Below are 14,826 nucleotides of genomic sequence, written 5' to 3' on the forward strand. Positions count from 1 at the left end.
TGAGTCCAGATCATGAAGATATTATTAGTGTCCATTTTTGTATTATCCTTTGAGTACGTTTGATCTGTCGTTGTGTCCTCAGATAATTTTGGTGTTTGCGGGCTGAGAGAGGACACACCATCCCAAGTTCCTGGCTGGTGGGGACCGAAGGGTACGGAGATAAAAAGAGTTGAAGAATGTCGAGAACTGGACAGAAGACCTGGACTAACTTTCCTTAAATATAAGCACCCCGCCAACTGGTCACAGCCTGACTCGGTATGAAACCACATTTATTCAACATCTGTACATGTGTGTGCAGTTGTATTTTATTAAAAACTTTCTTCATTGTTTCAGATAAACAGGTTAACATTCTGTTTTAAGTGTTTATTGTAATTTAAATGTAATCACGCCATATAACTGAGCTGCTTCAACCATGGTGTGTTTTTTAATCTGTATTGGAATATGCTGTTTTCTGTTGCTGCCAACCGTCCTCTCAACCACATTTAAGTCTCCTTTCCATATTGTTTTCTCCTACCTTGTTCTCCATTTTTATTTGGAAGTATTTCATTCATTTTCTGTTCTCATTGTTCTTCATCAGCACATCTACGTCTTATAGTGCAGTGTTCTCCTTCCCTAAGAATTTCTGGCAGTCATCTAGACAGTGTTTCACTGATGACATATTCTCATGGTTTTTTTCATTTTGCAGTGTTTTTTGTGACTGGTACATTGAAGTGTGAAATTCTTGTATTCCATTCCAATTCTTTTGTCAGCCTGTTTCTTTATCTTGACACAAACAGTTTTATGTTTGAAATACCATTGTAGAAACTGCATTTTCTGGCATTATTTACTGATTAACCTCCATAATTCCTGCACTGATGTGTTTTCTTATAATTTTTCAGGCTTTTTGAAGCTAATTTAAATCGATAACAAACAACTATGTTGGATAACATCTTCATGGACTTCCTGTTATGTTCAGTGGTTACACATGTGACAAACCTTCATCAGAGTTCTTTTTGGCCTTTATCAAGTGGTAACTGACTACCGTGTGTGTAACTGCCCTTGTCCTAGTGCCCAGTCCACTGCCATGTAAGAGGATGTTTCTGTCCCTCTTCTGGCACACACACTTTAACCCTATTTCAGGCCGTAGGAAGTATATTTACCAGTAACTGTATGTCTTTATTGTGTTTTTTGGAGTATGTCATACTACTTCTGTACATTTCTGGCATATAATGATTGTCCACTGTGGCAGTTATAGTTTCAGTCCATTGTGAAATTTAGCTTTTAGGGCTGTGGGAAGTACACATACCACGAAATAACTGATGACCTTTGGGAAGCATGCTTACTACCAGAGTAGTTTCTGCACAAGACATGGGAAATATACTTACCACAAAATTAATATTTCTTTTGTGGACTGTGGGAAACATGCTTACCACCAATTATACTTAAGTTATACATCGTTCTTGGGAATATGTCTTACCACCAATGGACGTGCCTCACATCTTGTCGTAATATGCTCTACCAGGTGTATGAAAACTGCTATAACAATCACTTTCTGTTCTTCATGAGATCACTACTGCCGTCACTTGTTGGGACACATTAATTTGCATCTACAAATGGGAAGTGAGATATACACTTCTCATTGTAGTTTAGCAACTCACAAAAAGGTAGTGGGAGATACACATATCACCATAGCTTTTGGTCCTAAATCACAGAAATAAATGATCAAAAGATAAATATAAGCAATTGATCATGATTCTAATACAATGTAAAAATTAACTTTTTGGAGGCACTACAAAAAAGTGTCTTCACAATGGCCGGATGTCAAACTGTGCTCATCTGCAAATCCCTGTCTTTACTAATGGCGTTATTGGATAATTTTATCTCTGTGGCTTCTTTCATTCTGCTCTTCCAGGAACTGCTAGCTTTTATAGTGATAGAAGTATCACTGAATGCAATTTTATGCCCGTTTTCCAAGCCGTGTTTACCTAGTACCAATTTCTCTGGATAGTTTAGTCACAGACACCTCCCTTATGAAAGCCGACAATGTTCTATCATGCACATAGTCTGCCCGTTGTAATACTGTCTCCGTTCGCACGGCATTTTTTTAAATACTGGAAATTCTTTGGTGTACATTATCTTTCACAGGCCTCATGAGATAGCAGTATTAGCTGTTGACCTGGAGACTGGCTAATTTGCAAGATTGTTCTGTCTTGCACACAATTCGCTTGATCTCATACTGTCTCCAACTACACAGTATTTTTTTAAAGACCAGGAGTTCTGTAGTGTATATTATTTTTCACAGGCATTGTGAGTTGGCCGTATATTAGCTGGAGGACTGGAGATTGATTCGATGTTGTGTCTCTTCAGTAGCCCGCTAATCTTTCCCTCTACTAAATGACAAGATGGCAAAAATTCAAGCTTTTTACTCTCTATCTCTGTGGAGTTCTGCTTGTGAATACCTTCTGAAATTGGTTGTGGTATTTGTTTGATGATGTACTCTTGGACTTGATGTGGGCATGGCGTGTACTGAGGTGTTCCAGGAACTTTTCCCGCTTTTCACACCTGTGTGGCCATAAAATAGTTGTGTCATTGACTTTCATATTTGTGTAATTAGTAAAGTAAGTGGCAGGAAATGATTTGTAACATCTGAAACATATTGTTTTCAGTGGTTGATTCGGCAGTTATAACTGGTTTTACTGTTGTGATTTACTTTTTGAAAATGTTCTGTTTAGATACACTTCTAGAAAAAACAACTATTTTTATCAGTTTCTAAATATCAAATAAGTTATTTTTATAAATCAAATTAGAATTTTCCCATTTTAATATTAATTACTGACCCAAAAGTAAATAAATTTTCAATAGTGTTCTGCAATAATGCTTATTCATGAACTTTTTTTATTGTTTTAGAGAGTAAGACTCTTTTTATCATCTGGAGGCAACAATTATTGCTGTAATTGTTAAAATTATTATTTTCTGGAGCAGTCAGAATTATGGATTTAGATTACTGTTTTTGACCGTCTCAAATGCATATCCTCAGATAACAAAAATTAAAACTCTTGTACGATCTGACATATCACATATCAAAGTACTCTTAGTATTATAAGATAATGAGATAAAATATCCACATATTGCACAGGAGTACTAGTCTATACATTGTCACTAACATAAACACCATTCAGCTAGAACTTATGAATCAGAACCAAATATAGAAAGTAAAAGTAATGTGCCAAACAGTTTCGTAAAAATGAGGAATAGAAGTCATTAGATCTAAAAATTCTTTACTCAATTACTGGACACCAGACTCTTTTTTTAGAATTGTGTACTTCAGTCAGTAAAAACAGAATCCCTATAGGATAACTTTTTTGTTCATCTGTCAGTCTAGTTTCAGTCTGTCTGACTGACCAATTGTTAAGACTCAGTTTTTTCATAAATAAGTAGAGGTTGAAATGCACATCACTTACTAAGCACTACAGTCCTGTGGCAATGTGAAAAATTTAAGCTTCTGAGTCAATACAGTCAAAAGAAACAGCTATTTATGTGAAATATTTTGATACGCCTACATCTGCATCTACATCCACTCTCTGCAAACCGCTACAAAGTACTTGGCAGAGGGTACATACCAGTGTACCAGTCACGCATCAAGCACAGGAAGAATGATTGTTTGAATGCTTCTGTGCACTCTGTAATCATTGTAATCCCATTGTGGGTGGTACATAGGGGACTTTTTCAGTATAATATATGTCTATCTTCAAGTGTCTGCCAATTCAGTTTCATCAGCATTATTGTAACACTCTCTCACGGGCCAAATAAACCTGAGACCATTCGTGTTGTCCTTCTCTGTACACAGTCAGTATCCCCTGTTAGTCTTATTTCATATGGTTCCCACACACTTGAGCAATATTCTAGAATGGGTCACACAAGTGATCTGTAAGCAATCTCTAGTGTAAACTGATTGCACTTCTCCAGTATTCTATCGATAAACAAAGTCTACCACCTGATTTATCCACAGCTGAACCTACATGATCATTCCATTTCACATCCCTTCAAAGTGTTACGCCTAGGTATTTGTATGAGTTGAGACAGTCAATTCCAACTGTGACTCATTGATATTATAGTCACAGTATAGTACATGTTTTCATTTTGTGAAGTGCACAGCTTCAAATTGCTGAACATTTAAAGCAAATTGCGAGTCTTTGTACCACTTTGAAATCTTACCAAGATCTGACTGAATATATATGCAGCTTCTTTCAGACAGTACTTCATTATAGATAACTGCATCATCTGCATAAAGTCTGTCATTAATGTACTTCATAAGTAGCTATGGTTCCAACACACTTCCCTGGGGAATACCTGAAGTTACTTCTACATCTTATAATGACTCTCCATCCAAGATAACTTTCTGTGTCCTCCCTACCAAAAAGTCTTCAGACCGGTGACAAATTTCTCTTGATGCCCCATATGATCGAACTTTTGACAGTATGCTTAGGTGTAGTACTGAGTCAAATCCTTTTTGGAAATCAAGAAATACTGCATCTACCTGACTGCTGTGATCCAAAGCTTTAAGTATGTCATGTGAGAAAAGTGTGAGTTGGATTTCACATGATCAGTGTTTTTGGAATCCATGTTGGTTGGGACAGAGAAGGTATTCTGAATATGTTCTAAGATTCTACAACAAATCAGTGTCAAGGAAATTGGAAGGGAGTTTTGTGGATCACTTCTACTACCATTCCTGCAGGTGGGTGTTACTTGAGTTTTCTTCCAACTACTGGCCATAGTTTTTTGTTCAAGGGATGTATGATAGATTATACTTAGAAAAGGGGCTAATGCAGCTGAAAATTCAATATAGAATCTGATAGAGATTCCACCAGGCCCTGGAGTTTTGTTCAGTTGCCACAGTTTCAGCTATTTCTCAACACTATCAACACTAATATTGATTTCAGTCACCTTTTCAATGGTACAAGGATTAAATTGGGGCAATTCTCCTGGGTTTTCCTTTGTAAAGGATCAGAGTGAACCATTTCAGCTTTTCCTTTGCTACCCTCGACTTCAGTTCCTGTCTCAATCAGTAGGGACTGGTCAATAACGTTGGTGCCACTAACAGCCTTCACATAAGCTCAGAATATCTTTGGGTTTTGTAGAAGATCATTTGACAATATTCTACTACAATAGTCACTGAAGACTTCACACAGTGCAGTCTAGACAGCCAAATGCATTTCATTCAGCACCTCTCTATGTGTAGTCCTATGCGTTGTTTACGCCTATTATTCAGTAGTCTCTGTTACTTTAGAAGTTTCTTTCCAGTGACTGTATGACTGTATACTACAATGTGTCCCTTCCATTATGAGCTGTTCTACTGGAAACATATTTATCCAGTGGATGGTCAACTATTATTTTAAACTTGAGCCATAGTTCCTCTACATGCTCCTGCTTTGTGCTGAAAGTTTAAAGTTCCTCTTTGAGATATGACTCTACTGATTTCTTTTCTAGTTACTGAAAATAATATATCTATTTGTTTTAGTTGCCCTTTGTACTTTGGCAATCATTGATACCACAACTGTGTCATGATCAGTGATACCAGTTTTGATGTGGACATCCTGGAAGAGGCATATTTGTTGTCATTAGATCGAATATATTTCCGTCATGAGTGGGGTTCTGAACTATCTGTTTGAAATAGTTTTTAGAAAAGAAGACATTTAGTAGTGTTTCACTGGATATGTTACCACACCAACCACAAACAAAACTGTAATTTTTATCACTGATAGTCGCACAATTAAGGTCTCCACCGATGATTACAGTATGATTGGGGAACCTATGTACAAGGTCTTTTCTAAAATTTTCTGTTACATCAGGAGATGCATCTGGTGAGCGATAGAAGAGTCCAGTTACCATTTTATCCCATACATGATGCTGAGTCTTGCCCAGACAATCTCACTTGTAGCTTCAATTTCAACCTCAGTGGATTTGAGTTTCTTATCTACTGTGACAAAAACACTACCTCCATTTCCCATTAGCACAGCGTTTTGATGTATACTTAAATTTTCCCTAAAAATCACACTGGTATGAATTTCAGGTTTCAACCAGCTTTCTATATCTAGAATTATGTGGACTTCACTGCTTTTCAGGAGCTCTGCAAACTCCAGCACTTCATTGTGAGTGCTTCAGCAGTTAACCACTTGAATTTTAATACTCTCACTTATGGCAGCATTTGTTTTGATCTTACACTGATATTTCTGGGTTTGGATGGAGAGTCGCCTAATCTAAAAAGCCCTCATGTACACCCATACATAGAGTCAGCTAGCCGGTTAGCAGTCTCATTATGTAGTGTACACCTGACCCATTTAGGGGCACCTTATACTTCTCAACCCTATGGTGCAAGTCCAGCAAGTAGGAGCTTAGCTTTTTGCAGAACTTCCAAGGTCCCTGGTTCAGACCTTCCCGTTGACTCTGAACCGGGGGGCCCATGATCAGTTCTGGGGACAATGCTGCAAGCTGTGAACTTCGTTGAATCTCCATGGATAAGGTTGGTCTTCTCAATCCCATATGCCAGTAACTGAAATGATTTAAGTATGACTTTAAGTATGAGCCCAGATGACATTGGTCATCATTTTTTCAATCTGCACCACAATCTGCAGTTGGTTTCACCCTGTATCCTCAGTGGTTGCTGAAATAGCTTGCGAGGCACCCAGGCACAAACGCTGAGCGCACCTGGTGTCCTTTCCTGTCCCTTGCTGCCATTTCCCTAAGGAGCACTATCATTCACTGTACATTTGAGCCGCACGGGGTAGCCATGAGGTCTGGGGTGTCTTGTCACGGTTCGTGCGGCTCCCTCCCATTGGAGGTTTGAGTCCTTCCTTGGGTGTGGGTATGTGTGTTGTCCTTTTGTAAGTTAGTTTAAGTTAAATTAAGTAGTGTGTAAGCATAGAGACCGATGAACTCAGCAATTTGGTCCCATAGAACTTACCATAAATTTCCAGATTTCCGTACATTTGAACTGCTGATGAATAATAGTTCCCCTACCCTTTTGAGTTTGCCTCATCTTGACAGCAGATAAAACAGGTTTCACCAAAACATGTGAAGTGTGTCCCTCTGGCTCAGTTTCAGCGATGGGCAGCACTCGAACTTGTTGGTTAGGGAGATCAGTATATCATCCTGAGTCCTCCCTCATTCCTGATCACACTGTACAAGAAGTCTAGATCTACCATTGAAATGCCACTTCCAGTAAAGTGGACAATCAATGTCAGATTCTGTACTTTCTGCAGAGAAGATGGAATGCACAGGAGAGGATAATACTTGAGATACCTTCGGTACTGTTACCACGGGTACATCACTCTCAGGAGCTCTTCCTACACACCAATTCACAGCAGTTGCAAATCGTTTGATAGTAGTCAGGGCGATTTCCAGCCTGTGTTCGAGAACAGCATTCACAGTGGGGCTGCAAACTCGCAAACTCACTCAGTAAAACCCATATGGTACTTTCTGTTGACTTAGAATCATAAAATTTGACACGATGCAAGGTTTCACAGTACAAGTAAAAGGGAAAAAAATCTGAAAATTGGTAATGTGTAATTATATCACTTTTTTTTGCATCTGTGCTTCTGTTAAGACCCCTTTTTCTCAGGAACAGGTGTAGGTATCATGTTGAAATTTATGTCAGGTACTTAAGGTCTACCGTCCCATGATGATGTAAAAACTTCAAGCTTCTAAGCCAATGCAATGAAATGATATGACTGTTTAAAAGAGCCATTTGAACCATTTATTATTGTTGTTATTATTGTCATTGTTGTTGTTATCATCTATGTACATAATTAAATTTGTCCAGAATCTCCAGAGTACAAGTCCTACTCATATTTGTCCAGTTTTTATTTATATATAAGTGCAATACAAATTAGAAAAATATTGAGCAAATTGTCCAAGACCCATATGAGGACTTTTTCTCTTGGTCTGATGATTTGTGTAGGTTATTGGCAGTTGAGTCCTGCAGACATCAACAGCAAGAAGATGGGCACACAGGGTCATAAGTATGTGTTGTGAATTAAGCCCTTATTAAACGATGCGTCTAAACCGTAGACCTATGCACCAGTTTCCCAAGCGTGCATTTCTGTAACTACAGGCTGGTTCATATAGACCTATTACACATCCACACAGGATATACCTGGCGCGCATGTGCAGTAGACAGTGATAACGTGCAAATCGCAAACAGAACTGTCTGATCCGTTGTAAAGTCATTCGTTCTACCAGGCAAAACACAAGAGGGACCATGTGACATATTGGAACATAATCTATTCGAATTATTTATGTGCCTCAAGGTTCCTATTTCATAAGAAAATGTTTATCATTATTTATTAAGTAACTGTTATTCTCTTATTTAGGTTACTACTGTTCTGAATTACAGACTCAACAGTTAGTTTTATATTTTGACACTTGTTTACACAGAAATATATATTTATACAGCATTTTGCAAATAAAGGACCCACTTGTTTTTGGAGTATTGCCCTGGTAGTGACACCAAATCTTTGGATTAGGGCAGAATGATGACGAAAACTAAAAGCCAGACGTTGTTGATCCTGGCTGAAAAGAAGGGACAAAGGCAGGGGATCATATTCACTGCTTATGAAAGAACTGAGGCCCGAAAATCCACAGGAATTTCAGAATTTCATAAGGGTGGACATGGCCTATTTCGAGAAGCTGCTGTCTGTGATAGAAGATGGAATTAGCAAGTGTGGCACAGGCATGAGGAAGGCTGCCTCACATTCTCTAAAGTAAGAATTAAATATTATGTTTATACATTTTGTGATTGTACCAGCCTAGATCATGAATAAAATATTGATAAATGCCCTGTTACAATGAAGGGTGGACGTAACATTATGTTTCCTGGAAACTGAGGAATCTTTTAAGAGTTTGGTTTTTAGTGTCAGAATAGCACAGCCCACCATTTCAAAAATTGTTGTGGATATATGCACTACAATTTGCAACACTTTAAAGGACCAATACTTAAAGGTGTACTTGTGTTATTTTTCCAAGTCTGGACTGTATACACGAGGGAGGACCCAAAAGTAACCGGAATCGTAATGTTGCACATCGTGTGCTTGTAGTAGCAAGTTGCGCCGCCAGAGGGTTGTAGTAGGAGCTCTGCTGAGTCATTCTGCCACTCGGCATCACCCAACAGCGAGAAGTGTGGTTTCGTTGACAGTTCTTTGAGTGTGCGTACAGTGCAGACGTGACATGAGGAAATGGCTAGTTCTTACGAACTACGTGGGGCAGTGAAGTTTTGTTTCTTGCTTGGCAGGAACGCAGCAGAAACTGTTGCGATGATTCAGACAGCCTACAAAGACCATGCTCTCAGTAAAACCCAAGTGTACGAATGGTTTTCTCATTTTAAAAAGGAAGAAATGGTGGTTGAAGATCAGCCCTGTTCTGGTCGACCTTCAACTGCTCGAAGTGAAGACAACATGGACAAAATCAGTGATCTCATAAGTGAAGATCGACGTAGGACAATCGACCAACTCGAGAACTTGTCTGGGTTGTCCTGGAGCTCAATTCAGTGCATCTTGACCATCGATTTGGGGATGCAAAGAGTGGCAGCAAAATTCGTGCCGAAGCTTCTTACTGGAGATCAAAGGGATCGTTGCGTTCGAGCCTGTCTCGAAGTGAAGGACGGGTTCAACAAAATCATTACAGGTGATAAGTCATGGTGCTATGGATACGATCCAGAAAGTAAACAACAGTCATCACAATGGAAGTCACCTGGCTCACCTTGACCAAAAAAAGCTCGACAAGTGAAATCGAATGTGAAAATGATGTTGATCTGTTTTTTGACATCAAAGGGATTGTACACTCTGAATTTGTCCCTGAAAACCAGACAGTAAACCAACAATTCTATTTGGAGGTTATGAAATGGCTTCGCAGAAGTTTGTCGCAGAAAGTTCGGCTTTGTGGGATTCTGGCGTGTAGTTCCTGCATCATGACACACGGCTCTCAGCGTTCGCCAGTTTTTGGCCTCAACGAAGACGACTACCTTGACCCATGCTCCCTATTTGCTGGATTTAGCACCCTCAGAATTCTTCCTGTTCCCAAGGATGAAAAGAGACTTGAGAGGGAAGCATTTTGTGGATGTGGAAGATGTAAAACGCAATGTCATAAAAGTGCTAGCAGGTATCAAAGAGGACGAATTTAAAAGGTGCTTCAAACACTGGAATGAACGTTTGGACAAGTGTATTAATGCTAATGGAGAGTACTTTGAAGGAGGTTAAGGTTGTATTTGAAAACAATAAAGAATATGCTTTCTAGAAAGAAATTCCGGTTATTTTTGCCCCCCCCACCCGTATGTACTACTCAGAGTTCTGCAGTCCTCATCTCTCACACTGGGCCAAACTGTAGGACTTTCTCTCTTTCACTGCCAGTTTCTCTTTTTCTGGCATGCTAAAATCAAGCAAGAGATGCAGTCAAATCAAACATGAACTTTTGTAAACTAAGGTATTACGATGCAAATTGAAAATCACCGTATAATGTTATATGCATATTACTCAGAAAAAACGATTTCTGATGTACTTTATCATGATACCCTGGGTCATACATACCTTTCCTTGCTGTGTGCCTGATTTAAGGTGTTTAACACCTCTTTGCTCCACTGCATTTCTAGAATATGAAGCTATCAATAGAAAAAATCCTTTCACAAACAGCTAGTATAAAAAAGTCTACTGGGAAAAAAGTTTCTTTTCTGTATTTATGAAACCTGCTTACTGGAGGGGGAAAAAATTAAATAAATAAATAAAAATGCGGAAGATCCTCAACCTGAAAGTCTGAAATTAGCCACTAGCCACCTAGCAATAACCAAACAACAAGCAGAAAGCACTGTGATACACCCTTCTGCGCATGCAGGAGTTACCTCTGCCTAAGGCGCGTGCGTGGATTGACGGCAGTTTAGAACTGCTCTCTATTCTGGTGCACGGATAATATGTCTGCTAATTTTCATTGTTTCATCCGTTCTACTGCCAGATGGCTGCCACGTTAGACTAGTACCGTTCGCGACGGATCGTCGTGCAATACCTGCTTTAAGCAGCTGCCTGGAGCTTGTCATCATATACAGGGGGTTACAAATTGATACCGACAAATATTGAGGGGGTGTAGAGGGTTTCATGAGGAACAAATTGAGGTTGGGAACCTGTGTCTGGAATGAAATGTCGTCCAACAACACTGTAAGTGTCTAAGTTATAGGTACTGCATTTGCCAAAAGGCCACCCCTTCGGCAGAAAATGTTACTTTTTATGCTGATGGACCGGAGGCGGAACACCTCGTAATGTTGTTTGATGTTCAGTGATCATGACTGATTGTCACGATTGCCAGTGGAGGATGTCAGTTTTGGACACGGGTCTCTACCTGCTGTTTATTTTTCTCTTGTATTCTGAAAATCAGTGGAGATTTTAGAGGGTTCCAGGAGGAAAATAAACCTGTGTCTGAAATCCAAAACTGTCACCCATCAGCACAGCAGAGCATCACATTCATAGTAGACAAAGCCTATGTATGCAGCAGCTAGTTTCATCTTCTCCAGTAGTGATTGTGACAATCGGTTGTGATCACTGAATAATAAACAACATTTGAAATATTCTGTCTATGGTCTGGCTGTGCACAAAGTCAAGTTCGCTGTCAAAGGGGCCGCCTATCAGCAGGTTCCGGTGTCTATAATTTTGATGCTCTGTAGCATCATTGGATGATGTTTCTGGACACAGGTTCCTGTCCTCAATTTGTTCCTCATGACATCTCTACAATCCCTCGAAGTTTGTGCGTATCATTTTGTAATACACAGTTGTTGTTGTTGTGGTCTTCAGTCCTGAGACTGGTTTGATGCAGCTCTCCATGCTACTCTATCCTGTGCAAGCTTTTTCATCTCGCAGTACCTACTGCAACCTACATCCTTCTGAATCTGCTTAGTGTATTCATCTCTTGGTCTCCCTCTACGATTTTTACCCTCCACGCTGCCCTCCAATACTAAATTGGTGATCCCTTGATGCCTCAGAACATGTCCTACCAACCGATCCCTTCTTCTGGTCAAGTTGTGCCACAAACTTCTCTTCTCCCCAATCCTATTCAATACTTCCTCATTAGTTATGTGATCTACCCATCTAATCTTCAGCATTCTTCTGTAGCACCACATTTCGAAAGCTTCTATTCTCTTCTTGTCCAAACTATTTATCGTCCATGTTTCACTTCCATACATGGCTACACTCCATACGAATACTTTCAGAAATGACTTCCTGACACTTAAATCAATACTGGATGTTAACAAATTTCTCTTCTTCAGAAACGCTTTCCTTGCCATTGCCAGCCTACATTTTATATCCTCTCTACTTCGACCATCATCAGTTATTTTGCTCCCCAAATAGCAAAACTCCTTTTCTACTTTAAGTGCCTCATTTCCTAATCTAATTCCCTCAACATCACCCGACTTAATTAGACTACATTCCATTATCCTTGTTTTGCTTTTGTTGATGTTCATCTTATATCCTCCTTTCAAGACACTGTCCATTCCATTCAACTGCTCTTCCAAGTCCTTTGCTGTCTCTGACAGAATTACAATATCATCGGCGAACCTCAAAGTTTTTATTTCTTCTCCATGAATTTTAATACCTACTCCGAATTTTTCTTTTGTTTCCTTTACTGCTTGCTCAATATACAGATTGAACAACATCGGGGAGAGGCTACAACCCTGTCTTACTCCCTTCCCAACCACTGCTTCCCTTTCATGTCCCTCGACTCTTATAACTGCCATCTAGTAAAACATAGGTCAGCCACATTTGTGCTTAGGATCATTGAAAATCTTGGGGAGAGACAAATTGGTAAGCTGACATATTTTGTGTATTTCCATTCAGTAATGTCATAAGGAATAATGTTCTCATCTTTGAGAAAGAAAGCCTTCATTGCACAAGAATGTGCTGTGAGAATAGTATGTGGTTCTGACCCACGATCATCTTTTAGGCATCTGTTTAAGGAGTTGGGCATTCTGACTGTTGCTCCACAGTATATTTATTTCCTCATGAAGTTTGTTGTAAAAAATCCTCTACAGTTCAGGGGGAACAATCAGGTATGTAATTATAATTACTAAACTAAACTCTGTCTGAACAGGTCTTGGAAGATCCTAATTGTACTGATCGATCGCCACGTAATCCTCAGCCTATAGGCATCACTGGATGCGGGTATGAAGGAGAGTGGCGTCAGCACATCACTCTCCCAGCCCTTTGTCAGTTTACAAGACCTGAATTGCTACTTCTCAATCAAGTGGCTCATCAGTTTGTCCCATAAGGGCTGAGTGCACCTCACTTGCCAACGGCGCTTGGCAGACCAGATGGTCACCCATCCAAGTGCTAGCTAAGCACAACAGCACTTAACCTTGGTGATCTCAGGGAAACCGGTGTTACCACTGCAGCAAGGCCTTTGGGGCATTAATAGAATATGAAGGAAAAATGACATTCTTTACTGCTCATGAAGGTTGTCTTTAGCCCAAAAAGGGGTGCACAATGCTGCAATAAAAATTTTTGATCATTTACCCTGTGGTATAAAATGTCTAACAGACAGCAAAGGAAAATTTGATAACCAACTGAGAAAATTTCTCCTTGACAACTCATTCTTTTCTGTAGAAGTATTTCTATTATTGCAATGTGTGAAAGGTGGTTGGTAGGAATTACTAACTTACACCTATATATCTTTTTTCCTTTTGTAAAGAAAAGAAAAGAAAGAAAGCAACAAAGAAAAAAATTTGTAAATGTTCAGAGTGTAACCATATGAACAAAGTAACTTGCGATGTGAATGTTTAATGACTCATTTCACATAATTATGATCTTTCATGCAAAATGATCCATGGAATGTGTTACTAACTAACTAGGATTGGGAACTACAAAGCAGTGGTAAGTGGTAGAAGAAATTGAAGACTGTAAAGGAAACAGAGTGTGCTTTATTTGAAACATGTATTGGACGTAAGGAGTACCACGGTGTATGACATGAATACAGCTCTAATGTTACAGCAGGTGCTCAAAATTTGCACCATCAGATGATATGCATGATGAACACCGATGGAGCATTGACACCCAGGCACACTCGAACGCACCTGGATCTCTTTGATTGCAGGCAGCTGCGCAGACAATTTCTGCAACAAGATTGAGTTCGGACACCACAGGATTTAAAGGCTTCTCACATAAATAAATCAGGAATTCACAGCTTCTCACAGAAATAAATCATGGCTTAATAAATTTGGTGAATGTGGAGGCCAGAGAACTGGTCTACTATGCCCAATCTATTGACGGAGGAATGACCTGTTCAAATGCCTGTGAAAAGCCAGTCCAAATGAGCTGGTGCCCCACCACGTTGGAACCACATGCTGCACCTCACGTTTGCTGGAACACTTTCAAGCAAGCCAAGAAAAACCTGATCAAGGTGTGATAATTCACAGCAATCAAGAGAAATGGTAAAAGTTATGGCACAACTAAGCAGTCGCCGACCAAACACGCCTTCACACGTTAACTGTGAAGCTGTGTTGTGCCAGTGGTGCTGCACAACATGGGGGTTTCCTGGTACCCAAAGATGCTCATTGTAGTGATTGAATATGTCATCTCCAGCGATTGTGGCCTCAGCAGTGAACAACACGTAGCTGGGAAATGTGTATCTTGACCACTTTGCTGCAGAAACCACTTTGCTAAATGCACACATACAGGATGGTCATTGCACAATAACTGCACCCTCTGGAGATGAAAAATGCATAAGGACTCAATGTTCAAAACGCACTGGACACTGCCACGAGGTGTTCTCAAATATGAAGCAATGGCACTATGAATCTCCATGGCATCCAACACATTTTCT

General features: G+C 39.6%; 1 protein-coding gene across 1 annotated transcript in view; it reads left to right on the top strand.

The window, feature by feature from the left end:
- The window catches only part of LOC124799322 (multiple epidermal growth factor-like domains protein 8), a 380,153-nt gene that overhangs the window by 168,821 nt on the left and 196,506 nt on the right, over window positions 1-14,826 (top strand). Inside the window, exon 11 of the mRNA XM_047262911.1 lies at window positions 83-255. Coding sequence (XP_047118867.1) covers window positions 83-255 — 173 coding nt within the window. The remainder of the gene's footprint in view (window positions 1-82; window positions 256-14,826) is intronic.

The sequence above is a fragment of the Schistocerca piceifrons genome, chromosome 5, assembly GCF_021461385.2.
Source record: "Schistocerca piceifrons isolate TAMUIC-IGC-003096 chromosome 5, iqSchPice1.1, whole genome shotgun sequence".
Lineage (NCBI taxonomy): Eukaryota > Metazoa > Arthropoda > Insecta > Orthoptera > Acrididae > Schistocerca > Schistocerca piceifrons.